Source organism: Stigmatopora nigra, chromosome 1 (assembly GCF_051989575.1).
Source record: "Stigmatopora nigra isolate UIUO_SnigA chromosome 1, RoL_Snig_1.1, whole genome shotgun sequence".
Taxonomy (NCBI): Eukaryota; Metazoa; Chordata; class Actinopteri; order Syngnathiformes; family Syngnathidae; genus Stigmatopora; species Stigmatopora nigra.
The window spans coordinates 4,927,239-4,954,420 of record NC_135508.1 but is presented as its reverse complement, the minus strand read 5'-3'; the positions used below and the strand labels follow the sequence as shown (position 1 = coordinate 4,954,420).

Here is a 27,182-nt window from a genome sequence, read left to right as displayed (position 1 = left end):
GGGGGAGGAGCTATAAGATGGAAGATATTGTAAACTCAAAGGGCATCTGCATATTTAACAGTATTGTTTCAGTTTAGGCGTTAGTGTTTTTTTAATATCCGACAGTGGTGGTTTTTTGTTTTTGGTTTTCTGTTTATTCCATATATAAGGCGCACTGGATTATAAGACGCACTGTCTATTTTGGAGAAAATTTAAGGTTTTTAAGTGCGCTTCATAGTCGTGAAAATACAGTAAACCTTTTGAATTGCCAGAAGCAAAACATTTTAAACTTATAATATAGTTCAGACATGAGCAAACTTTTCAGCCCGGGGGCCACATTAACTTAAAAAAATTGACAGATGGGCCGGGTCAGAACTAGATACGATAACATATAAAAAAGTGCATCCGTTAACAGTACATATGAAACATAAACAGAAAAAAGGACTAAAGTATTAACATACTCATCACTCATCATTAAAGTAAGTAAGTATAAAGTACAAAGTCAAGTAGAAAGGAATGTATTAAGAAATATTAAAATGTAATTTAAAAAAAGATAGAAGGGCTGTAAAACACGAAAAGCAAATAAGAGTGGACAGAGCTACTTGACAGCTGACAGCGCCATCTTGGGAAAAAAATACTTGGACAACGTCGGCCGGTCGGATTAAAAAGCCTAATGGGCCGTATGTGGCCCGCGGGCCGTAGTTTGCCCATATCTGACATAGTTCGTAAAGAAGCTTCTGAATGACTGACTCATAGCTAGTCAAAAGGATTCTTTTCATTCTGCATATTCTTACATCAAGGTCAGTTCAACTCTTTCTTGACTATGAGGCACGTCACTGTGCTCTTGTGCTTAACAAAAATTGTTCTGTCTTCCAATTTTCCGGAAATTGCCTGGATTCATCACCCACCTTTCTTTTCAGAAAGACCTGAATGGATCAGTTGGAAGGATATCTAGTATTTTATTCCACCAAGAATCACTTCGGTATTACATCTCAGGGAAGTGATTAATGTTGCTAATTAAATGTAGCCATCTTGTTGGCATACAAAGACAAAAACTGTCATGAACCTGAGCTAAGGTGGTAATTACAAGATGCCCAGCACAGTGCAAAAAAATGCGAGGGCTTTAGAATTGCCAGGAAATAAGGGACATCTTATTGCCTGAGCCAGCCAACCCAACAACCGTTACACTTTAGTTCCTTTTTTTGTATGTGAAAGAGTTTCCTATTCTTTTTTTCCGATTCCTGCTGGTGGCGGTATGATTGTGAGTGTGAATGGTTGTCTTTCTCAAGTATCACACACATCACCTCTTTTGTACCCAAGTACATAAGCCACTAAGAAGGGGAATTAGGGCATACATTGGCAAACTACGGCCCGCGGGCCACATCCGGCCCACTAGGCGTTTTAATCCGGCCCGCCGACGTTGTCCAAATAATATATATATATTTTCTATACCCAAGATGGCGTCGTCAAGCGGAAGCCAGTGGCAGTAGCTCTGTCCACTCTTATTTGTTTTTGTGTTTTGCAGCCCTTCTAACTTTTTTAAATTACATTTGAATATTTCTAAATACATTTCTTTTTACTTTACTTTGTACTTTTTACTTTAATGATGAGTGATGAGTATGTTAATACTTCAGTCCTTTTTTTCTGTTTATGTTTCATATGTACTGTTAACGTATGCAGTTTTTTATATGTATCGTATCTTTTGCTGACCCGGCCCAATCTGTCAAATTTTTAAAGTCAATGTGGCCCCCGGACTGAAAAGTTTGCCCACCCCCTGACCTAGACGGGAAAAGAAATCTCTAAACGATTGTCACTGTATTTCATTGCCCAAGCATTTGTCAATGAGTATTTATGAAGGTTACTGGAGGAGACTTAGGTTGCAATCATGTTACACGAAACACGCGAAGTTGGCAACTAGTAAAAATGTGATATGACCTAAGTTTGGGTGAAACACTATATACTATAGTATTGCAAATACACGTCACGCATTGACTGTTCTCTAAGTGGGGAACATCTTTTTCTAATTCTGCACAACGTGAGCCAATGAATTGTACAAAGAAACAGAGCGTGCACACAAGTTGAAGGACAGAGCCAAGTTAGCCGGTTTCAAATGATAACTGCCCTTGTGCTGATTCGACATCTGAGATCAGATGATGACTCTTATGTAAGTGCATGCTTCCTCAACACAACTCTAGTCTAATCCCTTATTTGTGGCTTTGGGGAGAGAATTGAACGCAGTATTTCAATGAAAGAGAATGTGAAATACTGTATGTTGTAAGAAACAAGTGTTCCAATGGACAATTCAGGAAAGTTATAGGGAATAGGCTTGTTTGACATTATTTTTGAATATTTTTGATCTCTTTATATTGTTTCTGAGTTGAGTAACACTGATTAAGTTACTTAAAACCAAAATAAAACACTTTGAAAAGAGTTAAACTTAGAATTTTACCAATCATTGTCATCAATAAAAGACTCCTTGCATATTGGTGAATGAGGAAAATTAAGTAAAGTGAGACATAATGAAAGAATACTGAAATTTATGTTAACCATCCAACCCATTTCATCTCATTTTTATTACCGCTTTATCCTCATTAGGGTCTTGGGGGGTGCCGGAGCCTATCCACCTGACACATTTGACCAAAAGGGAGCAAAAGACCGGGCGACCAAAAGACCGGCGACCAATAGACCGGGCGACCAAAAGACCGGGCGACCAAAAGACCGGCGACCAAAACACCGGCGACCAAAAGACCGGCGACCAAAAGACCGGCGACCAAAAGACCGGCGACCAAAAGACCCGGCGACCAAAAAGACCGGCGACCAAAAAAAAACGGCGACCAAAAAGACCGGCGGCCAAAAGACCGGCGACCAAAAGACCGGCGACCAAAACACCGGCAACCAAAACACCGACGACCAAAAGACTGGGGACCAAAAAACCCGGCGACCAAAAAACCCGGCGACCAAAAGACCGGGCGACCAAGAGACCGGGTGACCAAAACGACCGGCAACCAAAAGACCGGCGGCCAAAAGACCGGCGACCAAAAGACCGGGGACCAAAAGACCGGGGACCAAAAGACCGGCGACCAAAAGACCCGCGACCAAAACACCGGCGACCAAAAGACCGGCGACCAAAACACCGGCGACCAAAACACCGGCGACCAAAAGACCCGGCGACCAAAAGACCGGCGATCAAACGTCCCGTCACATTAGTTTCTTCCACCTCGTCTAATGTGGACCAGTGGATAAAACAATGACCTTATCTATTGTATACAAACAGCCATAACTTTTTTGTTTTTGTTGTCTCACCTAATCATTCCTTTGGGAGCAGCTCAGCTTCAGATGTGTTGCAATAAATCCTCCTGTTGTATACTTTATTGCGCTCTCTCATAAAGCAACTCCATTCATGTGAAGGGCAGGTTTCAGGATGGCTTTCGTTTCTCTTTCAACTCCACAGCAACTATGCATCAATGCCAAAACAAAACAAAAAAAACATTATAATATTATACAACAATTATGCCAAGGTACTTTCTGCTTGTAGTGTGTAGAATAAGGCTGAAGGATGAGCAGAAAATAACAAGGGGTATAATTTCCTTGCAAATTTGCCATGTGGAACAACTCACGCATTGACATTCCTCACATTTTTTCCAGTTTTATGTTCCTCATGCAATTTATGGGAAGCAGTTCTTCTGTAGCATAACATGGCAGATGAAGACAGACAACCAATGCACACTCATAACCATATCTGGGGGCAATTTGGACTGTCCAATCTGCCTAACATGCATGTTTTTGTAATGTGGTCCAAGGGATAACATGCAAACTCCACATAGACTCCAGAGATCTGGAGAACCTGCCGCCAACTTCACACTTAGGCGAGTAAATTGCTTACCTCGTCGTGCTAGTCGTCCATCAACATAGAAAAAAACTGTTCAAAATGGAGGAGATACCGCGCATGTGCTTGATTTACGCAGCTATGTCACCAATAAGTGTAACCACGCCCATATTGTCTTGCCATATTGAATGTGGAAAAGATGGTGGCTTGCTTATTGCGCTCCACGAGATGGTTTGTTTTCCCAACTTAATGACCATGTTTTGAAAATGACGTAGAATAGTTGTGATTTTTGTGGTATTGATGCTGTAAAACAGTATGTGTATACTACAATGAAACTTTAATGCATCTTTAAACTCAAAGAGGAATGCTATAGTTCATTCATTCTCCTTGAACTGCTTTATCCTCACTAGAGTCGCGGGGGTTGCTGAAGTCTATCCCAAAATGAGGAAAAATAAACAATTTTTTTTCAGTGTTTGCTTATTGCCTCCAATATTTTGTGAGAGTGCATTCTGGGCGTGACCGGACATTTGGTCGCCGGACATTTGGTCGCCGGACATTTGGTCGCCGGACATTTGGTCGCCGGACATTTGGTCGCCGGACATTTGGTCGCCGGACATTTGGTCGCCGGACTTTTGGTCATCGGTCTTTTGGTCCCTTTTGGTCGCCGGTCAAATGTACTTAGATATTAAACAGTACTTAGATATTAAACTCTCTCTCTTAGATATTAAACTCTCTTTCTTAGATATTGAACTCTCTCTCTTAGATATTAAACTCTCTCTCTTAGATATTAAACTCTCTCTCTTAGATATTAAACTCTCTCTCTTAGATATTAAACTCTCTCTCATGAATATAATTTTGAGAGCTGGTTTCAACAGTAAATTCTCTGTCACCATTTGACCGGCGACCAAAGGGGACCAAAAGACCGGCGACCAAAAAGACCAGCGACCAAAAGACTGGCGACCAAAAGACTGGCGACCAAACGTCCGAGCACCCATCCTGGGAGGTCTTGTGCATGAGCATTATATATTGATGGGAATAATATTTTTCATTTTTAAGTTATTCTGTTAGATGAATTGGTCAATTGATTTTTCGTTAAAATTTTATTTTTAATGGGATAATCAAAGGTGACTTGTTGCAATATTGGTTGGCAAGGTTGTCTTGACTCGATTGAATTGATTAACCTTGTCTATTTTGTCTCTCTTGTTTTATAGATACAGTTTTTTTTTAAAATCCTATTTGTGAATAAGGCAAGAGACAATACTGAATATCCATTGCCAAGATTGGTTTAGAATTGTCCTCACATATGCAGGCAAGCTGCAATTTACCTTCCCACAGTTACAGGAAAATAACATGTGTGCATTACACCACTGCCCTGCTGAGTTTACAGTTTGAATATTTTTGGCACGTATACAGTATTTCCAAGAGAAAGAAAACTCTATAGGGGGGTTGGGGTTATTCTATATAAAAAAAATCTTTAGGACTTACTCAATATATATCATAGACTATGTCGCTATAGATTAAATTACTGTGATTTACTATATGTTCAATACAAAATGGGATCTAACAATATTTACTGGCTGATTGAATATGTAGGAAAGCCAGAATGCTTATATGGTAAAAAAGATAGATTAGATTGACTGCAGTGATATAAAAATTGCACAAGCGTCAGAAAAATTGCTTCCTGGTGCTTGAAGAATCGAACAAGTCATAAATTTGTTTGCCAAACCATCCTTGCTTTCTTTGGAAAAAAACTACAAACTCTGTTTCTAGGAATGAGCTTTACTCAAAACAACTTAGAGCTTGAAGAAAAGAATGTATTTTTCTGGACATTTTCCATTGCTCCTCTTTCTTCTCTGACAGTTGCAATGTGGACTGCTTATGTTTTTGCCAAATTCCAATAGTGAATGAGAATTTAGAAGGAAATCACAAAGTATTTCAGTGCCCAATTTACTTAAAAACCTGTGTTTTAAACATACACAATACATACATTAATTCAGTCCTTTTGAAAATGAATGAATGAATGAAGTAAAGTAAACTGCCTATGTTTTTGCCAAATTCCAATAGTGAATGAGAATTTAGAAGGATATCACAAGGTATTTCAGGTCCCAATTTACCAAAAAAACTGAGTTTTATACATACACAATACATACATTCATTCAGTCCTTTTGAAAATGAATGAATGAATGAAGTAAAGTAAAGTGCCTATGTTTTTGTCAAATTTCAGTAGTGAATGAGAATTTAGAAGGAAATCACAAGGTATTTCAGTGCCCAATTTACCAAAAAACCTGAGTTTTATACATACACAATACATACATTCAATCAGTCCTTTTGAAAATGAATGAATGAATAAGGTAAAGTAAACTGACTATGTTTTTGTCAAATTCCAATAGTGAATGAGAATTTAGAAGGATATCACAAGGTATTTCAGTGCCCAATTTACTTAAAAACCTGAGTTTTAAACATACACAATACATACATTCATTCAGTCCTTTTGAAAATGAATGAATGAATGAAGTAAAGTAAAGTAAAGTAAACTGACTATGTTTTTGTCAAATTCAGAGAATGAGAATTTAGAAGGAAATCACAAGGTATTTCAGAGCCCAATTTACCTTAACAATCAGACTTTACTTCATTCATTCATTGATTTTCAAAAGGACTGAATGAATGTATGTATTGTTTATATATGTATATAGTATCCACATGAAATAGATTTAAGACTTAGTATGGTTTAAATTGCTTGATAGCAGGTACGTTTAGCTCAGTAGTTAAATAATTATTCTTGTGCTAGCTGGTGACACAGTCACTATAAATAACATTTCAATTCTAATAAAAACTTATAATTGAATCAGTACCTATTGCCTATGTCACAGGTGTCAAAGTGGCGGCCCAGGGGCCAAATTTGGCCCGCCGCATCATTTTGTGTGGCCCGGGAAAGTAAATAATGAGTGCCGACTTTCTGTTTAAGGGTCAAATTAAAATGATAGATCTAAATGTTTATCAAATTTCCCGATTTTCTCCCTTTTAAATCAATAATTGTTATTTTTTAATCATTTTTTTCTGTGTTTTTAGTTCAAAAAGAATTTTGTAAAATAAAAAAAATATTTAAAAAGCTAGAAGAAACATTGTTTTAGATCTATAAAAAAAAAAACTGAAGATTCAGGGCTTTTAATCCAGTTCCTTTAATAAAAAAAAAATCTAAATATTATATCTAAAATTGTCCCGCCCATGTGAAATCGAGTTAACGTCAATGCGGCCCGCGAGCGAACCCGAGCATTTCTTTTAACTAAAGACAAAAAAAAAACAATTAAAAAACTACAATTATTGATTTAAAAGGAGGAAAATCAGAAAATTTAACTCATCATTTACTTTCTCGGGCCGCACAAGATGATGCAGCGGGCCAGATTTGGCCCCTGGGCCGCTACTTTGACACCAGTGTGTTAGGAAATAAGAGTGGAATTCCTTATAAAATAGCAGCAAAAATTACACAGATTGTATTGCCTTATTTGTTATTAATATTGCTTTTATTGTAAATACAATTTAGGCCAAGGAATGAATGCAAAAATAGTATATATATATATTTTTAGCATCAAAAGATCTATAAATATCTTTACGGTAGATCAAAACATGAAACCTTTACAAAGCTTTTTTAATAAAGCCATTTGTCACCAGGTGCATGTTCATATGTACTGTATTAGAATCGATTGTATACTTTCTTTACAGAAAATATTTCATAATCACAGAACATTTTTCCATTTGCTCCTATGAAATGTATATACAACATACATTCATCAGTTTACACAATAAAAACAATTGAGAAACATAGTTTTCACTCATTAAATTTTTCCGTATACGCCCAAACATCAAAAATTCAGATTTCAGCAATCTTATAGATTAGACTCAAACGTTTGACCCCCCCCAAAAAAAGAGCTGTTCCCTTACAATCCAATGAGAAAGATATTTATTTTCAAGTTACTCAGCTGTATATCAATGCTGGGATAGGTTTTGAGGCTAAGCATCCAAAAGACCCATCATAAGTGCTCATTATTTACCAAAAAACATACAGAAAATTAGATTGAGTTTAGTGAATACTTGTGCATTGAATGCAGACAACAGTAATGCGTACTAAACACCTATAGAAAACTGTTTAAACATTTTTTTTGCAATGACCACTCCCTTAGTGAGCTATGATGATTGATGGACCAGTCAGGACACATCAATGTCTTCCATTTTATTATCGTTTCATTCAAAGTAATTATTGGTGTCTTTTAAGATCAAGGTACAGTGTTCCCTCGGTTATCGCGGTTAATGGGGACCGGGACCACCCGCGATAAGTGTATTTCCGCTAAGTAGGGATTCCCCTTCAAAAATGCTTAATTAGAATTTAATTAAAAAAAAAATGTATTTTTTTTAATTTAAAAAAAAAAAAAAATTAACTTATTTTTTTTTTATTTACCCTCCTGTATACAGTACACCATATAGAATACGGGTAGAGAGAGTGAAATTCATGTTATAACAAAAAAACTGTAAAATATGTTGTTTCAATAAAATATTTGTATTTTTTTCCCCAAAAAAATCCGCAAAACTTTGAGTCCGCGGTAGCTGAACCGCGAAGTAGCGAGGGAACACTGTATTATAAGCACACTTTGACTTTAAAACCAAATGAGTATGGTTGTAGTAAAAAAACAAGAAAAATCCTACCGCCCAATGAGGATTTCTTCTTTTAACCTGCCAAAGTATACAAAATATTACAATTTGAAGCAACATGAGGATGAAAATGGCCTTTTTTTCATGATGTGGACTTGTAATATTTGTATTTAAATTGACATATGACATATTTATCCATCCTGAAATTAAAATGCGCATAAAGAATAGATATATATGATTGAACCAGAGAAGACTCACCATCTTGCTGAGTTCAAGGATGTGTCCATAGTTTTTTTTATGACTTCTTTCATATATGTAACAGGATGCGTTAAAGGGACATGAAGGTTTATTAGATGTCTGTCTTCTAACAAACAGAATTACAAAGCATTGTATGAATCATCAAAATATAAGCAGCACCTGGTTTTGATTTGATTTGCCTTAAATAGGAATATAAAAAAACAAAAAACAAAAAATAAAACAAGATGATAGACATTTAGACCAGATGAGCCAGAAAAGGCATTTCGGAGATCTGAGTCATGCTTATCCACAATACTCGATTCTCGAAACTATTTCCGTGAGGGCAGACAACCAGAAATATTTTGGATGCTGGTGTAAATTACAGTGTCATGATATGGGGCAGTAAACAATATTATATACTACTTCTGCAATGTTCTTTTCTTCAATATCATTTTTTCCTGCCATTCCACAAAGACACTTATTCAAATTTCAAAGGAATGTTGATGCATCATTTACCCTTCTATGTAGGGTAGAAGAAGTAGAAAATAAGCAGTGCTTCACCCCTGCAAAGCATTCACTGATTAGCATAGAGCACAATTGTAGCAACTTGGCCTTGATTTTTCCCAACTAAAAAGGGTATGGTTGTTGTTGAATGAGAAAATAGTTGATTTAAAGTTTTAAACTTGAGACTTATGATATTGACCAGTAAATAATTGAGCAGAACTGGTTAAAAGCTGTGACCAATTATTTGCTAAAGAATATAATTTCATACTTTAAGGCTGTAAAGTAGACCACGGATTCCGGTACCCGGACGTTTGGTCGACGGACACTTGGTCCCCGGACGTTTGGTCGAACGGATGTTTGGTCGATGGACAGTTCTCTCTCTCTTGATTATAATTTTGAGAGCGAGAGATTACCTTCTTGATCGCTCTCAACAGTAAACTCTCTCCCTCTAATGATTAAAATTTTGAGAGCGACCAAACGTCCGTTCAACGAAACGTCCGGGGGAACCAAACGTCCGGGGGAACCAAACGTCCGGGGGAACCAAACGTCCGGGGGAACCAAACGTCCGGGGGAACCAAACGTCCGGGGGAACCAAACGTCCGGGGGAACCAAACGTCCGGGGGAACCAAACGTCCGGGGACCAAACGTCCGGGGACCAAACACCCGGGGACCAAACGTCCGGGGGACCAAACATCCGGGGACCAAACGTCCGGGGGAACCAAACGTCCGTCGACCAAACGTCCGGGGGACCAAGCGTCTGGGGGACCAAACGTCCGGGGGACCAAACGTCCGGGGGGCCAAACGTCCGGGGGGCCAAACGTCCGGGGGACCAAGCGTCTGGGAGACCAAACGTCGAGGGACCAAACGTCCGGGGACCAAACGTCCGGTCACGACGGATTCCAGTTTAAGGATAGCAGTGTGAGAACGACTGGTTGAGATCTATGACTGATAGAATGTCAAAAAAAATATGCATATTGAGCATAATTTCTTAAATTCCGAGTGCAATGAATGCACAGGATGAGAACTACGATGTATATAATACTCAGTAGTGTTTTTGTTTTCCTGATTAATTGGACTTTGCTATGGGTTTATCACCTGTCTCTAATAAAAACAGCAATAAATACACTGCTGTCCAGCTACTGAGAACATTGTGTAGCTCGTACAACGGATAAGACTACAGCGTTGTACACTGAAGCCTTTTTTTTCATGGTACTAAAACTTTTTTATCTGCGGTATGCACATTCATTTTCACTTTACAAGCACCGGCAAACCAGTTTGAAGATTGTAGTTTCAATTGATTTCAAGTTTTGACTGATATTAATAGTGCCCGGAAAAAAAAATTTCACAATGTTCTTGAAAAGTATAACTCAAAATAGATGACTAAAATCTTGGTTAAAATCACCTTTACAGTAATCTTAACTTGGCATGAAGCTAATTTAAACCAAGGCCACAATTACAATTCACAAAGCACAATAATAAAATGTCCAGCATATTAAGTTATCTCTACAACAAATGAGTTAGTCGATCCTTTATGGCAACATTTGGCTCCAGAAACGCAGAGAAAAAAAACAACACCTGGATTGTTTGAGTACCAGAATCTTCAGTGACGTAACCTTTTTTGTAAGGCTATTTGGACATAAAGACGTCAGCAAGTGAAAAAATACTCTGAGAAATTGATCTTCCATTTTGATTAGTCCCATAAGTGAGCGAGACAAAATAAAATTGTCCTGTACAAGAAGCTTATTCTATTTTTTGAAGGGTGTATGTCAAGTAACATGGTTTTTTTTTTTACCTTATACAGTAATTTCATTGCCACCCATTAAATGATCACAGTACATACGTCACACACGCATTTGAACCCAAGTCCTGCAAAAACTCCTTTAACCCTTTTCCCTGTCATCCTCTGTCCATCCTTCGTCATAGGTGCCCCCCCGCCCTTTGCTTAGCGTCAGTCTTTCAGAGCGGGGTTCAAAGGGGTCAGTTTGCAGAGCGCCCTGTCCTGCTGCTTCGCGGAAAGCGGTGGACTTTGAGGTGTTTAGACAGGTGATCGCTACGAGCAAACTTTTTCTCACAGACGATGCATTGGTATGGTTTTACTCCAGAGTGGGAACGCCGGTGTCGGGACAACTCATCCGATCTGGAGAACCTGCCGGCAAAAGATTGACGACATATTAGAGATTTGCTTGATGAGAGTAACAGGACAATATCATTATATGTCATTATGTCAATAATTAAGACCCTCTTTGAGTCACAAAAGAAAATAAATTAAACCCAGTGCTGTTTAAAATAGTTTATATATATATATATATATATATATATATATATATATATATATATATATATATATAAATATATACATACACACACACACACACACACACACATATATAGATTAGATATATACATATATATACACACATATATAGATATACACATATATACACACATATATATATATAGATATATACACATATACACACACATATATGGATATATACACATATACACACATATATAAAGATATATACACATATACACACATATATATAGATATATACACATATATACACACATATATGGATATATACACGCATATACACACATATACACATATATATAGATATATACACATATATACAGACATAAATATATATATACACATATATACAGACATAAATATATATATACACATATATATATAGATATATACACATATATACACATATATATAGATATATACACATATATACACATATATATAGATATATACACATATATACACATATATATAGATATATACACATATATACACATATATATAGATATATACACATATATACACATATATATAGATATATACACATATATATAGTTATATACACATATATACACACATATATATAGATATATACACATATATGCACATATATGCACATATATAGATATATATACACATATATAGACATATATATATATATATATATATATATATATATATATATATATAGATATATAAACATATATACACATATATATAGATATATACACGTATGCACATATATATAGATATATACACATATATACACACACAACACATGGTGTAACCTTTCAAGACGGATTCGTATGGTTAGGGATCATTGAAATACACTCCAAGTGCCAAATAACATAAAAGTAAAGTTGAGCTATTTTATTCGATGGAAAGCTGAGGAGCGTGATGCTATATTGCTATGCGTATTGGCTAGCAACCTTTCTGAGAAGATGAGGAGAGAGCCCATATTTAGCTCCAACACATGAGCTCCGCAAATTCTAGTCTATTCTTGGGCTGCCTGCCCTCAGGTCTCCATGGGCTCGCCACACTGTGGATATCATGACAGGGGAGCTTTAAGTGGATGATAGAGTAGCGTTCGCACAATTCAGCACATGAATTATATGCAAGTCCCTGTAGGATGTATTAGTAAAGCTGTTAAGATCGGATTAGCTTTAACATGAGGTTGAAACCCCGGGGACTTCCCTATGTTTTTCTTGCAGGGTGATAATTGGAAGTGATTTCAAATGGTCATTTTTAGTTATTTCAAGTCTCTTCTACCTTAGACATGCATTAAACTAGTCAATTCATCATTTAAATGGACATTCAGTGTTGAGTGGGTAACTGACAGGTTTGTCACCAATGAAATCAGAACTACAAGATTAGAAAGTTAAAGAATTTATGGCAGTAATGATGAAGGTTTATCGGTAATATGTTACTTAGTTTATAGCTGGCACTGTTACTTTTTTTTCTACATATGCAAACAAAAAAGGGATTAATTCTGATTACGTAGCTTCAGTCTCCAAGGTTTGTCAACAGAACAACATGAGAAGAGAAAATATATACAGTAATACGACATGATATGACATACGAGTACCCCGATACACAGGGAATTTGAGATAAGAGTAAAATTCTGAGCAAATATTTGCCTTGAGATGCGAGTAAGTTTTGAGATACGAGCATACAAGACAGGTAGTCGAGAGGCTTCTTATGATTTCAGCCCCACTGTCTTTATCGCCTCAACTCCCTCGTGTAAAGATCTCAAGGAGTACTGGACAGTGCGTCCATTTTTTCCGTAATTTTTTCCCCTTGAGTCAGTGCAGAATAAAGGGAACAACAATGGTCCCAAAGCAAGCAGATGGAATGAAGAGTTGTGCAAAGAAAATGCGTATGATGACTATTTGGCAAGTGGTCGTGCATTATCCTAATCTGAGGACATTTGTGGACGTCATTTTCGGAATATTTTCAAGGGTAGACAAAAGCAAACAACCCTGGATAGGTGCCCCTATATACTTATTAGTTACTCTGCGAATTAGAACAAATAAAAATGTTTTTCTAATCCAATATTCCGTTTTTTTGGTGTTTTTTCAGAGAGCCGGAACAAATTAATCTGTATTTAGTTCATTTCTATGGAGAGTTGATTTGAGATAAGAGTAAATCGACATACGCATCAAGTATCTTGTATCTCAAGGCATATATTCCTGTATAATGGTTGGAAACTGACAGAACATGCCTAAAAGATAGTCCTTACCAAAGCATACTTAAGCGTTTTTGGTGAATTATTTTATTGTATACAAACATACTCCATCTTATTTCATTCATACTTATGAATGGTTTGCATTAAGCCTACAGAATCATTGCACAATGCAATTCAATGAATGCAATATATTGTTCTTATCATCGTATAACATTTGAAAAATCATCATATACAGTGTTCCCTCGGTTATTGCTGTTAATGGGGACCGGGACTCCCCGCAATAGCTGCATTTCCGCGAAGTAGGCGTGCTTCTTCAAAAATGCTTAAAGAAACGTGTAACACGTGCACAAAAGCACCACCAAGCAAAAACATCATAATAGTCCGGATGGAGGATCTTCTGCAGTTTTTTTGCACAGAAGAAACATCGTTATTGGGAGTTGTGAACATTGTTTTTTTTGGGCGGTGAAGATACGCCTGTAAACAACCATGACGTCATCAATGCCATTCCTGAACTCTCACCATGTTATTGACCATTTCTTTGGCCTTTTTTGGATGCAATTACTAATTCTTATTGAATATTTTGTTTACACCTCTTGTAAAATGATGTAATTTATAATTTTAACTTAATATCTTTAATTTTTTTTTTCCTGAAAAAATCTGCAAAGCTCTAAGTCCGCGATAGCTGAAGCGCGAAGTAGCGAGGAAACACTATATACATATATTTTAGAGGATGAGAGAATCCACTATAAATGGTTGTGAATGGATCCAAAAGTGTTCACAACCACAGCAATTCAAACCACAATCTCCAATATAAAATTAACAACAGCTGAGCTTAAATAGTTCTGCACAGTTCTGGACGTTGTACTGAGGCGGACGGACTTGGGCCAAGAACAAAAATTAACCCCAGACTGTGTGTGTGCATGTATTTTTTTAATCCATTTTACAATGTTTAACATCATTTTTCCTATGCAAACTCCAAACAATTAGCAGTTTGCAAAAATGTTAGTTTGTTAGTTGATTAATCAATCATGCAATGAGTACGAATTATGATTCGGAATTTCAATTTTAATGTTATAGTCATGTATCAAAGTCAGTTTCACATTCATTCATTCATTTTCCATAACACTTATTATCATAAAGATTGCAGGGGGTACTGAAGTCTACCCCAGCCATCTATGAGCACCAGGCAGGGAATGCCCTGAATTGGTGGCCAGCCAATCACATGGTCACTTTGGATTTTGCAATAAATGGTTTAAATCTATACTCAAACTAATCAATAAATATTTGAACAAAAAAAACTGCATTGATAAAATCTTGGGAGAAAAAATAGACTACTGTTGTGATTTTAAAGGATTGACCGAGGGCAATTATTTGACTGGGTTGTAAATGCTTTTATTGTCATGTTGTAAAGTTTTTATATGATGTGACTTGTTATAGTGCCAGTATTGATGTATTTTGATGCCCTACTGACATCTGATATAAGAACAAGAAGTTTCCATAAACATTGATCAGTGATTAATGTACAATGTCTTTTTTAACGTATATATATACTGTATTTATAAGAGATGGGCAAACTTTGGCCCACGGGCCACATCCGGCCCGCTAGGCCTTTTAATCCGGCCCGCCGACGTTGTCCAAATAATGTTTTTTTCCCCCCAAGATGGCGCTATCACGCGGAAGCCAGTGACAATAGCTCTGTCCACTCTTATTTGTTTTTCGTGTTTTACAGCCCCTTCTATCTATTTTTTTATATTACATTTTAATATTTCTTAATACATTCCTTTTTACTTTACTTTGTACTTTATACTTTTTACTTTAATGATGAGTGATGAGTATGTTAATACTTTAGTCCATTTTTTCTGTTTATTTATCATATGTACTGTTAACGGATGCACTTTTTTATATGTTATCATATCTTGTGCTGACCCTGGCCCATCTGTCAAATTTTTAAAGTCAATGTGGCCCCCTGGCCCAAAAGTTTGCCCACCCCTGCCCTATCCAGTCTGTTTTCCATGTTTCCCTCCACCAACACACCTGAATCAAATAATCGGGATCGGTATGAAGCTTCTGGATAGCTTGCTGATTAGTTGATCATTTGATTAAGGTGTGGTAGAGGAGGAAGATATGGTAAACAGACTGGATAGGGGCTCTCTAGAACTGGACTTAGCCACCCCTATTCTACATACACAGGCTATAAAATATACTTTTTAAATTTTATATTTTAAATATAGATATTTCGACTCAGTGGTGACCAAACCAGGTTTTTTTTAAAGGAACTAGGATTGCCCCTGAATAGGCAACACAGTGTTGTGTAGATATTTATAGCTTATTTGTGAAAGATTGTACACACATATCACGCCGTCAATTCTTAACAACCCACAACAACTCGTGTGAAATTTTGCTACCGAAATACTGTGTTCCAGGTGCAAAGCTAGTTTGAACCAGAGGGTAAGTGGAGGGTACTTGAGTCCATGTGCCCTTGGGGGGGAAAGCTCTTGTGACTGACGCTTTGTAAAGAGTACATGCATAAAGTGAGTGAGGACTTAAAGGTATGCAAGAAGAGAAGTGGATCTTAATCACAACTCTTGGGTCTATGGACTTCTAGGAAGTCAGAGTTACTACAATGGCTGAATAAATAGCTGAAAAATGTTCTAATTTTGAATTCATGTGCGGTATTGCTAATGATGCAGGCAGTTGGATGTGGTTTTTCTTGTTTTGGCATCAAAGTGATTTATAGTTCTTGGCCTACAAACCACACCCGCGAATATAGACGAAAAAAACAGTTTTGCTGACATTTAAGTGTCACTGGACTATAAGACGCAGGTGTCTGCATTGTTTTACACATTATTTATAGGGCCACATTAATGTCAATGCTATTTCATGTGGACGGAGCATTTTAGATCTAATATCTAGATTTTTTTTCTTCTAAATTTGATTAAGAGAACTGGATCAAAAACCCCAAGTAGTCCGTTTTTATAGATGTAAAGCAATGTTTATTTGAGCTTTTTTTTCTTAGTAATGGAACATTTATTTTAATCATGTTTTTTTTAATTTCAAATGGAAACTGTTTTTTTAAATTATGTTCAAAATTAAAGTGGAAAACGGAAAATATCTACATATTTATTTTTAGATTTTACAAAATGCTTTTTTAACTAAAAACACAATAGAAAAAAAATTGGATTGAAAATATTACAATGATTGATTTAAAAAAGGATCAAATCAGGAAATGTAATATATGTAAAAATGTTACATGTAATAATATTTAGATTTTTTTTCTATAACTGGATTAAAAGAACTGGATTAAAGGGCCTGAATATTCAGTTTCTTATATATCTTAAACAATGTTTATTTTAGCTTTTTTTTAAATATATTTTTTGATTTTCCAAAATGATTTTTGAACTAAAAACACAGAAAAAAATGATAAAAAAATACAATTATTAATATAAAAGGGGGAAAATCAGGAAATGAAATGTACATCTAGAACCATTTTAATTTGATCCTAAAACAGAAATTCGGCACTCAAGATTTACTTTCCCGGGCCACACAAAATGATGTGACGGGCCAAATTTGGCCCGCGGACCGCCACTTTGACACCTCTGTCTTAGGGTCTAAAAATTATGGATTAGATCTGACCTTTTAGCTCCCATATCAAGTTGCAGTCAAGTAATAAAAATATAATTCTATTATTTCAATTCATATTTTGTAACCTTGTCAACACAAGTGGATAAAAACCATTCCATCACTGGCAGTATTTTATCAAAAAAAAAATCTACCGATAACACACAGCATCTAACACCTAAAGTGTTTGTCTTTAACAAGGTTTCAGGTTGGAATAAGACTCTACATGGCATCACTGTCATGTCTTGAAAGTACCAGTTTGCATTGATCTAAAAAGGTGTCAAAATCTAAAGATAACTCTGATGGTGTGACCGCCTGGCAACAGTTCTGTTCTTTGCTACGACAAAGAATGCATCAGCTGACAAACCCCTGATCGGGTGAAAGTCTTGTCAAGTACACACACACACACACACATACATGCATGTTGTGACAGTAAACTGTTTAGGTTTGATCAAGGCCATTGAACACTGACCTCAAATAAGAGTCTTTATGCAGGTCAAAGCTGAACACACATGGAGTTATGTATGTATGTAAACCCTATGTGTGTATTCATTGTTTACTTGGGAATGTTGGTCCTCCCACTCACTATATGTTTGCGCAATTATAACTATGTATGTAAAACATCAAGGAAGCGGAGGGATAAAACGAGTCGAGTTATTTGACAGGTATAAAATATGACTCTTAAGTTATATGTAGGAGCCTGGTCAATGAAATACGACTCTTGCCTATTCCTCACACATGGATCTATTCTGAAGTTACTCTTACGAGGACGTCCTAGTTCACCTCTAGCTCCTGGCAGGGGGTGAAGAGAGAGAGCTGGAAGAGAGAACTATATTTTATGTTCTAATGCTGATGTCATATTGAGGCACTTAAAGTGCAGTTGTTGGCAGGATAAGTACATTTAGAGCAGGGGTAGGCAATCTATGGCTCGGGAGACGTATGTGGCTCTTTTCAAGGGTGCATATGGCTCTCCACTAACCTGTGAGGTAAAATATGGAGACCGTGACACTAGTTCTACCACCTCTTCAATCATAACTTGTTTTTTTATTAGTCTACTGTGTGTATGATATCGCTGATACTGATTTATTAGCATAACATTGTTGTCAAAGGAATTCAGAGACTTTTTGTACTTTAAAAGTGGTGAAATCACACATTAATATCTAAGAGAGAGTTTAATATCTAAGAGCGAGAGAGAGTTAAATATCTTAGAGAGTTAAATATCTGAGAGTTTAATGTCTAAGAGAGAAAGTTTAATATCTAAGAGAGAGATTTTAATATCTAAGAGAGAAAGTTTAATATCTAAGAGAGAGATTTTAATATCTAAGAGAGAGAAATTAATATCTAAGAGAGAAGTTAATATCTAAGTACTGTTTGATATCTATGTACTGTTTAATATCTATATACTGTTTAATATCTAAGTACTGTTTAATATCTAAGTACTTTTCAATATCTAAATACTGTTTAATATCTAAGTACTGTTTCATATCTAAGTACTGTTTAATATCGAAGTACTGTTTAGAATCTAAGTACATTTGACCGGCGACCAAAAGGGACCAAAAGACCGGCGACCAAAAGACCGGCGACTAAAAGGGACCAAAAGACCGGCGACCAAAAGACCGGCGACCAAAAGACCGGCGACCAAAAGACCGGCGACCAAAAGACCGGCGACCAAAAGACCGGCGACCAAAAGACCGGCGACCAAAAGACCGGTGACCAAAAGACCGGCGACCAAAAGACCGGCGACCAAAAGACCAACGACCAAACGTCCGGTCACAAATTTAAATACATTGACGCAGCTGTCCAAAACTGACAGTAATTATTTCCCACATTAACATTCCCAGTGTATATATAATTCAGAATGTTTAAAATTGTCAAATAACCCCTTGTTTGCTTGTCACTGTCACAGGTTGTGCAAATAAATATGACGAGTAAGACTAACTTATTTGACAGTTCTGTAAATGTTCCGAATGGAAAAGTTCACAACACATGTTCATTCACGTGTGTTTCCAGCTTCATGACTCCTTTGAATTTTCTGTATATTATATAACGTGCTTTTACAACAAAACATAGTTGTATAGAGAGGAAAAAATGCTTTTTACTGCACAAATGCACAATTCTCACTCTATGTTGAGCAAGAAGCGTAAAATTTTAGGTCTAAAGTTGGCATCATGGCTAACTTGAACATGTATATGCACGCCATGGAGGTAAAAAACTTTGAACTTGATTCCATAATACCGATGCGCCTCTCTATGAGTGTGTATGTGAACTGTGTAGCGTTCACAGACAGTTAGCAAACAAGTGCAATAACTAACAGGGGCAAAGTCTACATTCAGTCCACTTCAAAAGAAACTAATCTAATCAGATTTTTTTCTTTTTTTTTTAAACCATGGTACAAAAACACACAGATAGTGGTGACACTAAGCTAGCAGTTGCCCTGCTTATATCAACACGAGTCCAAATCTTTTTAAAATGTGTTTTAACGATGGACTTTAACTCCCATCCTCGATCAACCCGAAAGATGCTCTACTCAAAAGTGTAATGTTCCAATTATAAAGTTTTAACATGACTATCTATACTAGGGGTGGGCAAACCTTTCGGTCCGGGGGCCACATTGACTTTAAAAAATTGACAGAGGGGCCGGGTCAGCACAAGATATGATACATATAAAAAAGTGCATCCGTTAACAGTACATATGAAACATGAACAGAAAAAAAGGAATAAAGTATTAACATACTCATCACTACATCATCATTAAAGTAAAAATTATAAAGTACAAAGTAAAGTAAAAGGGAATGTATTAAGAAATATTAAAATGTAATTTAAAACAAATAGTGGGGTTGTAAAACACGAAAAACAAACAACAGTGGACAGAGCTACTACCACTGGCTTCTGCGTGAAGGCGCCATTTTGGAAAAAAAATTAAATAAAAAAACTATTTGGACATTGTCGGTGGGCCGAATTAATAAGCCTAATGGGCTGGATGCGGCCCGCGGGCCGTAGTTTGCCCACCCCTGCTCTATACCTTCTCCATTATAAAGTGTCTTTGGGTCCTTTGAATGTTGCCATAGTCTATAAATCGGATTTATGATCAGTAGTATTTTTTATTTGTGAAATTGCAGCAATTCTACGATCAGAGTACTGTTTCTATAACCCTCCTACTGGCTTTGGCATTTCCAATCGGGTAGAGGTGGTAAAAGGGTCACAACACTGACACGAGTGGAATGGATCTACAAGGGCCAATTTCACAGCAACTAATCTCTCTAACCAATTTCCAAATCTAATCTGCTCATTTGATCTTCTCGTAGTAATTTAAGATACCAAACCTGTTAATTAGTGTAAGGAGTTGTCAAAATTCACTTTTCTAAGCAACACATTCCAATCTCTACCCAAAGTACATGCCTCCACCTGACAATGAAGTTACCGTATTTTCACGACTATAAGGCGCACTTAAAAGTCTTACATTTACTCCAAAATAGACAGTGCGCCTTATATGTGGAAAAAACAGAAAACCAAAAATGAAAAAAACACCACTGTCGGATATTAAAAAAACACAAAACACGCCTGAACTGAAACAATACTGTTAAATATGCAGATGCCATCATAGTTTACAAAATCTTCCATCATATAGCTCCTCCCCCACTGCAAGATTTTATACAAAAAAATCCAAAACATCAACAATGGCTGGCTCTAGAGGTGACTGTAAAGTAGTGAGTGCTTCATACCTGAAAGTCAATAGCAATTACCGTATTTTCACGACTATAAGGCGCACTTAAGTCTTACATTTTCTCCAAAATAGACAGTGTGCCTTATAATACAGTGCACCTTATAATACAGTGCACCTTATAATACAGTGCGCCTTATATATGGAAAAAATATCATTCATTGAGGGTGCGCCTTATAATGCGCTGCGCCTTATAGTCGTGAAAATACGGTACCTAAACTTGTTGTAGACTACCACAGGTCTGGATTAACAGGGTATATGAAATGATGTCCCTAATACTAATGGTTATCCACTTAGTTAAGTTTGCCCACATAGCCAAAGCCAAAGGCTTTAATAAAAACACATGCCACAACTACAAGCTTTTCTCATTCCACTATAGTGCCAGTTGCTTCACCCCTTATTATATAAGATACTTACAACATGAGTACAACAAAAAGATATTCATTCACATCAGTAGTTATCCTGTAGAATTGCATCTTCGTTACTATTATAAGGCCCAATTCCACCAATACTCCATTGAGTTAGAAGATATGAGAAGCTGTATGTGCCTACAGCTTAAAATACTTCCCCGGAGTGCCACAATTCAAATAAATGCTCAATGTTGCTTTCAAGGAGACCCATAAATATGTTAGTTTACAATCTGGCTGGTGACAAGCACTGCTTTGAACGGCAATTGAAAACCTGGTTTAATAATAGTAATGATAGAATTTTCTTATTGTTATTACCATTACTATTATATATATATATATATATATATATATATATATATATATATATATATATATATTTGTATATTTATTTATTTATATATATATATACTCAACATTAAAGTCATGTTATTTCAGGATGAATCTTCAGTCTAGATGAGTATTTGCAAGTATTCAGTTTCACAGCAAAATACCCCACAGAAAGACTATAAAGATCTAACTATAGTAGTTAAATGGAAGTGGTTATCATTGAGTGCACATAATGTGTCGCTATTTGAGACTGTGTATACCAGGGGTAGGGAACCTATGGCTCGGGAGCCATATGGGGCTCTTTTAATGGGTGTATATGGCTCTCTTTCTTCATTAAATCATAATTTTTCGTCATTAAATCATAATTTTTTGTCATTAAATCATAATTTTTCTTCATTAGACTCTTCTGCATGCATATTCTCACTGATACTCATTGATAATCAACAGTGAAATAATCTTCTCAAAAGAATTCAGACTTTTTTTCAACTTTCAAAGGGTTGAAATGAATAATAAATGCTTACATTTCCATATATTTTGACTTTTAAATTCTTACTATGACTCTCAATTGAATAATGTTTGAAAATATGAATTGTCTATGGCTCTCATCGTCAAAAAAGTTCCCGACCCCTGCTGTTTACAGTCCATTATAATGATAATGTTGTTTTTCTCACCTCCATCCACAACCAGGCCACGTGCATGCGAAAGGCTTTTCTCCAGTATGCCTCCTCAAATGAGCTTTAAGATGGCTGCTTTTGGTGTACATCTTATTACAGCCCGGGAAAGAGCACTTGTGCATTTTGATAAGATCTGCCACTGCGTTCTTCTGATATCTCTGGCCCCCAGCTAGGACCCCAGTAGTTGTTCCACTACCTAACTCCCCAAGCCCATTGGGTTTGGCAGCAATGGGTACTGGTGCAATCCTAACAAATTTAGATGAATTTTTGTTGGCAAATGCAATATTGGCTGGAGAAAGCAGTTGAGGCACCAAGGCGAAAGTTTGGCCCTGGATATTAACCAAAAGTTGAGCTATCTTGATATCCTGTGCTAATTGAGGCTTCTGGAGTTGAGCCTCTTGCGTTTGAGCTTCTGAAACAATACAGGGTTGGTTTTCTTGCTTGATCTGTACAGGGTGTATTTGTAAGATAACCGGCAAAGTTGTACTAGCACCAGAGTTTTCTCCTCCTGATGATGAAGGCGAATCCGAGTTTTCCTGTTTAATTCCATCGACTTCACTGTCAGTGGAGTTCAAACTTATACAGCTCACATCGACTGTTGAAGAACTGTCCATGTTTGATGTGTTCATTGTCTGTTTGGTCTCTCTGAGGGAAGACAGTGGAGAAATGGCAACAGGTACAGTTTGATCCCCATGTCTTAGGACGTCTCTGGCTATCATCTTTGTTCTGTCAGGTTGGGAATCCTCTGGAATCGGCGACATAGCTTCATCGCTACCATCGTCTTCCTTCTCTAACGCCACCATCATATTCTCCTCCAAAAACTCCTCAATCTCTTCCAAAGTTGGTTGAAATAGAAGTGACGCAGGATCTTGCAGTTCATCCAGAAAGATAGGGAATTCGCAATAGTCCTCTTTAGCTTGGTGTTGGAGAAGACCCAACTTCTGGTCTCGTTTGGATTCCCAAGTAAGACCCATTGGTAAAAGTGGGGCATTGGATGAGGATGAAGGCGTTGAGGAGAGGAAACTGTTGTTGTTACCAAGGTTAGAGCTTATTGAGGTGGTCATTCCTTGGGAGAGAAGGAGGTCAAGAAGACTGTCTTGACTCTCACCTTCTGAGGAACTCCTGCTCTCATTGCTAGAGCTCACATGGGCGTGGGATTTGGGCGATGAGGTCTCTGGACTTGAGCAGAATGAAGAACGAGGGCTAGAGGAGATACTAAGTTCGTCCTCGGAGAGTACGGGGGAAGAAGACAACCCCGGGTAGGGGTGGTAGAGGCACGAATCGGTCACCATGATTCCTCGGGATAGTCCTTCGCCGGCATTGCTGTTATGGTCGCATGGCGATGAGTTTGTATAGTACAGAAAGGTCTCCTCGCCAAGTGGTAAGTGATCCACCATTCCTGTGAGGATGAATGATAGCTGGACTCTGCTCTGCTCACAAGATCAAGTTTGCAAACTTGGCTAAATATTAATGAGAAAGTCATTCATCCTCCTGCAGGAGACAAAATGATACAAATAATAATTACTATTTAGTAGGATTTAGCAAAGGAACTCATGTCTTTTTTTGAGGAAATACTTGTTAGGACCGATTTTGTAAGGTTGGAGTTTTTAATTCATGTTGATCTAGGGGTTCTTTGGTAGATCCATTTTAGCATTTAGCATCACCCTCTATGGTACCTCAACTTTGAGGTTAATGTTCTACAAGGCTTCTTAATGCAAGCGTCACCCAAATGTTAAAACCTAATGGACTGAGTTACTGGAAATAACGATTGTTTGGTCATTGCTTGCTTTTCATTTATGGAAAAGGTTCAATGTGTTGTTTGTATATAGCAGCTGGTGTGGTGTACACTGACCTTGTAGAATCAGGAGTTCCCATTTCCCCAGCTGCTATAAGTGAAAGAACCGCATGGCTCGAAGGGAAAACAACAAGGGATCCCAGTGTGATGGTATTGAAAAAGCTTTCTGGTACTTTTAAGAACAGTCATTACAAGATAACTGCAAATAAGCTTGACTTTCAAGTTTAAACATGTCCTAAAATTCAAGAGCCTTTTACAATGAAACAATGACTTTTTTTTTACTATCTAATTACAAGCCATAAAAAAACTAGCAAATCCAAGCCAACTTCAAATAAGCTTCGATTAGCGCTATCTAGTGGTCAGTTGTGGAATTTCATTTTCCAAAGTAAACTGAAGCAATGTCAGAATTGCTTTTGTGGGTTTTTCTTTGAAATATGATAACTTTTTCTTCAAAAGTTGAACATTTTTGCACGATTTAACGGGTTTTCTCTATCCAAAGTGGCAATATTTAGTTTGCAAAAAATGGTAAAGTTTGACGCATGAATTTGCGAACGAATAATAAAAAAATAGGAGTGTTTTATCAAGTATATGCAAGTAAAAAAACATCCCAAAAACTCAATACAGCTTAATAGTTGATAAAAACACGAGCTTTACGTGCTGCGGAGTAATTTGCCCTATAGTAACCTCTGCACGGCTGCACCATTCACAGTACTACTGTACTCAAGCAACAGCAGTTATTACACAAAGACGCACAACTAAAACAACACCAAAACACCCATGTTATAACATTGTAACAAGCGCATTACTCAATAGAAACTTGCAGTTTGCGAGCACCTATTCTACTCCCGTGGGTTCGCTCTGCGGCAAATCAAAACATCACATTAACGATGCGCTGATCCGTGCGTGCGCGTGTACGTGCGTGTGCGTGCGCGTGTTTTCTCACCTCTGCGTGGGAAGAAGGTTTTTTTTCACTATTGACTGCAACGTGCTCCTCTTTTCGAGTGTTCCTCCGTGTGTAATGGTGAGATCACTCTGCGGGTGGCAGCATGGCGAATTTCTCTGTCTCTCTCTCTCTCTATCTATCTCTCTCACACACATTCACACACACTCTCACTCTCTCTCTCTTCCCCCTCTCTCGCTTTCTCAAATGTACACGCATACACACACACATGCTCACTCCTTTTGTCGCTTTCTGATTGGACAGCGCATTTGAGTCACATGAGCTCTTCTGGTGGTGATGTGGGCTCGGTTTGTGAGGGCTCGCCCGTTCCCTGCGTTCCTATTGGTTGTTTGCTCGTAAAAGGAGGCCGGCGTGGGGAATGGCGTCAATGGAGAAGAGGGAGACGCTAGATCATGTGCAAGACACAAACAGGAACATGAGACATGTTGTTGTTGTTGTTGTAAAGACTATATTCTGTTGATAATTCATAATCCACAAATGCCCATACCTTACATACTGCATACACTTGACCTCAACTGGGAATTACAATATGTAAAAAAAGTTATTTAAGGATAGTAACTTGTAAATACTGGTTGTTAGTCAAATAACCCAAAATAGGACTTCAAACAGTCATTCATTATCTGAACCAAAATACATACCTTAGGGGCAGCCCGGTGCGAGGGTGCTCGGATGTTTGGTAGCTGGACGTTTGGTCGCCGGGCTTTTGGTCGCCGGTTCTTTTGGTCGCCGGGCTTTTGGTCGCCGGGCTTTTGGTCGCCGGGCTTTTGGTCGCCGGGCTTTTGGACGCCGGGCTTTTGGTCGCCGGGCTTTTGGTCGCCGGGCTTTTGGTCGCCGGGCTTTTGGTCGCCGGGCTTTTGGTCGCCGGGCTTTTGGTCGCCGGGCTTTTGGTCGCCGGGCTTTTGGTCGCCGGGCTTTTGGTCGCCGGGCTTTTGGTCGCCGGGCTTTTGGTCGCCGGGCTTTTGGTCGCCGGGCTTTTGGTCGCCGGGCTTTTGGTCGCCGGGCTTTTGGTCGCCGGGCCTTTGGTCGCCGGGCTTTTGGTCGCCGGGCTTTTGGTCGCCGGGCTTTTGGTCGCCGGGCTTTTGGTCGCCGGGCTTTTGGTCGCCGGGCTTTTGGTCGCCGGGCTTTTGGTCGCCGGGCTTTTGGTCGCCGGGCTTTTGGTCGCCGGGCTTTTGGTCGCCGATCTTTTGGTCCCGTTTGAGTTTGTCTCCTTGTGCCCTGCGATTGGCTGGGCACCAATTCAGGGTGTTCCCAGCCTCTGGCCTGAAGTCAGCTGGGATAAGCTCCAGAGCCCAAGGGACCCTAATGAGGATAAAGCAGTTCAGAAAATGAGATGAGATGAGACTTGAAATGACTATCCTCACAAAGGTCGCAGTGGGTGCTCGAGCCTATCCCAGCTGACTTTCAGGCATGTCGACAACCTGAATTGGTCGCCAGCCGATCACCGGACCTCAAAACAAAAACTTTAAAAAAATAAAATAAAATAAACCTTTAGTTGGTAAAAGTGTATCAAACATTTATATTCAACCCTCCTAATTCTTGTGAGGGTTTTGGGGCCTATCACAACTGACCCCAGCCCAAAGGTGGACTACACCCTGAACTGGTTGCCAGTCAGTTGACAAAGACAGACAACCATTCTCACCCACAATCACCCAGCCAATGAATGGGATTTGATCCAATGCCACATGCGCCAAAATCATCTGAAAGTAACAACTACACCATAATTGACTTTTAGCTCTAAATAGTGCCCTCAAAAAACAACCCAAGTCAAACTCATAGGTCATCCCTAGGTGAGCAAAATGCCTATGAGCAAGTGACCTATTCACCAGATGAGAGAGTTTATTTACATGTTTGCTAATGACATCAGTAATAGAACATTAGGTTCAACTGGAAGTGAGCAGACCTTTCACCAAAACATTTCTGAGGTAACTTCTCTGGCTCCAACTAATTTTGATTTGTAGCCACAACTTGTATAAAAACTCTTTTT

At 37.9% G+C, this 27,182-nt stretch overlaps 1 protein-coding gene across 1 annotated transcript; it reads right to left on the bottom strand.

The window, feature by feature from the left end:
* Window positions 1–7,475: 7,475 nt before the first annotated feature.
* Window positions 7,476–25,432, bottom strand: klf15 (Kruppel like factor 15). The gene is made up of 3 exons (XM_077725331.1): window positions 25,181–25,432; window positions 22,440–23,933; window positions 7,476–11,336 (listed from the first exon to the last, which is right to left on the bottom strand). The coding sequence occupies exons 2-3, from the start codon at window positions 23,837–23,839 to the stop codon at window positions 11,168–11,170; spliced, it is 1,569 nt and encodes a 522-aa protein (XP_077581457.1). The 5' UTR covers window positions 23,840–23,933; window positions 25,181–25,432; the 3' UTR covers window positions 7,476–11,167.
* Window positions 25,433–27,182: the final 1,750 nt, after the last annotated feature.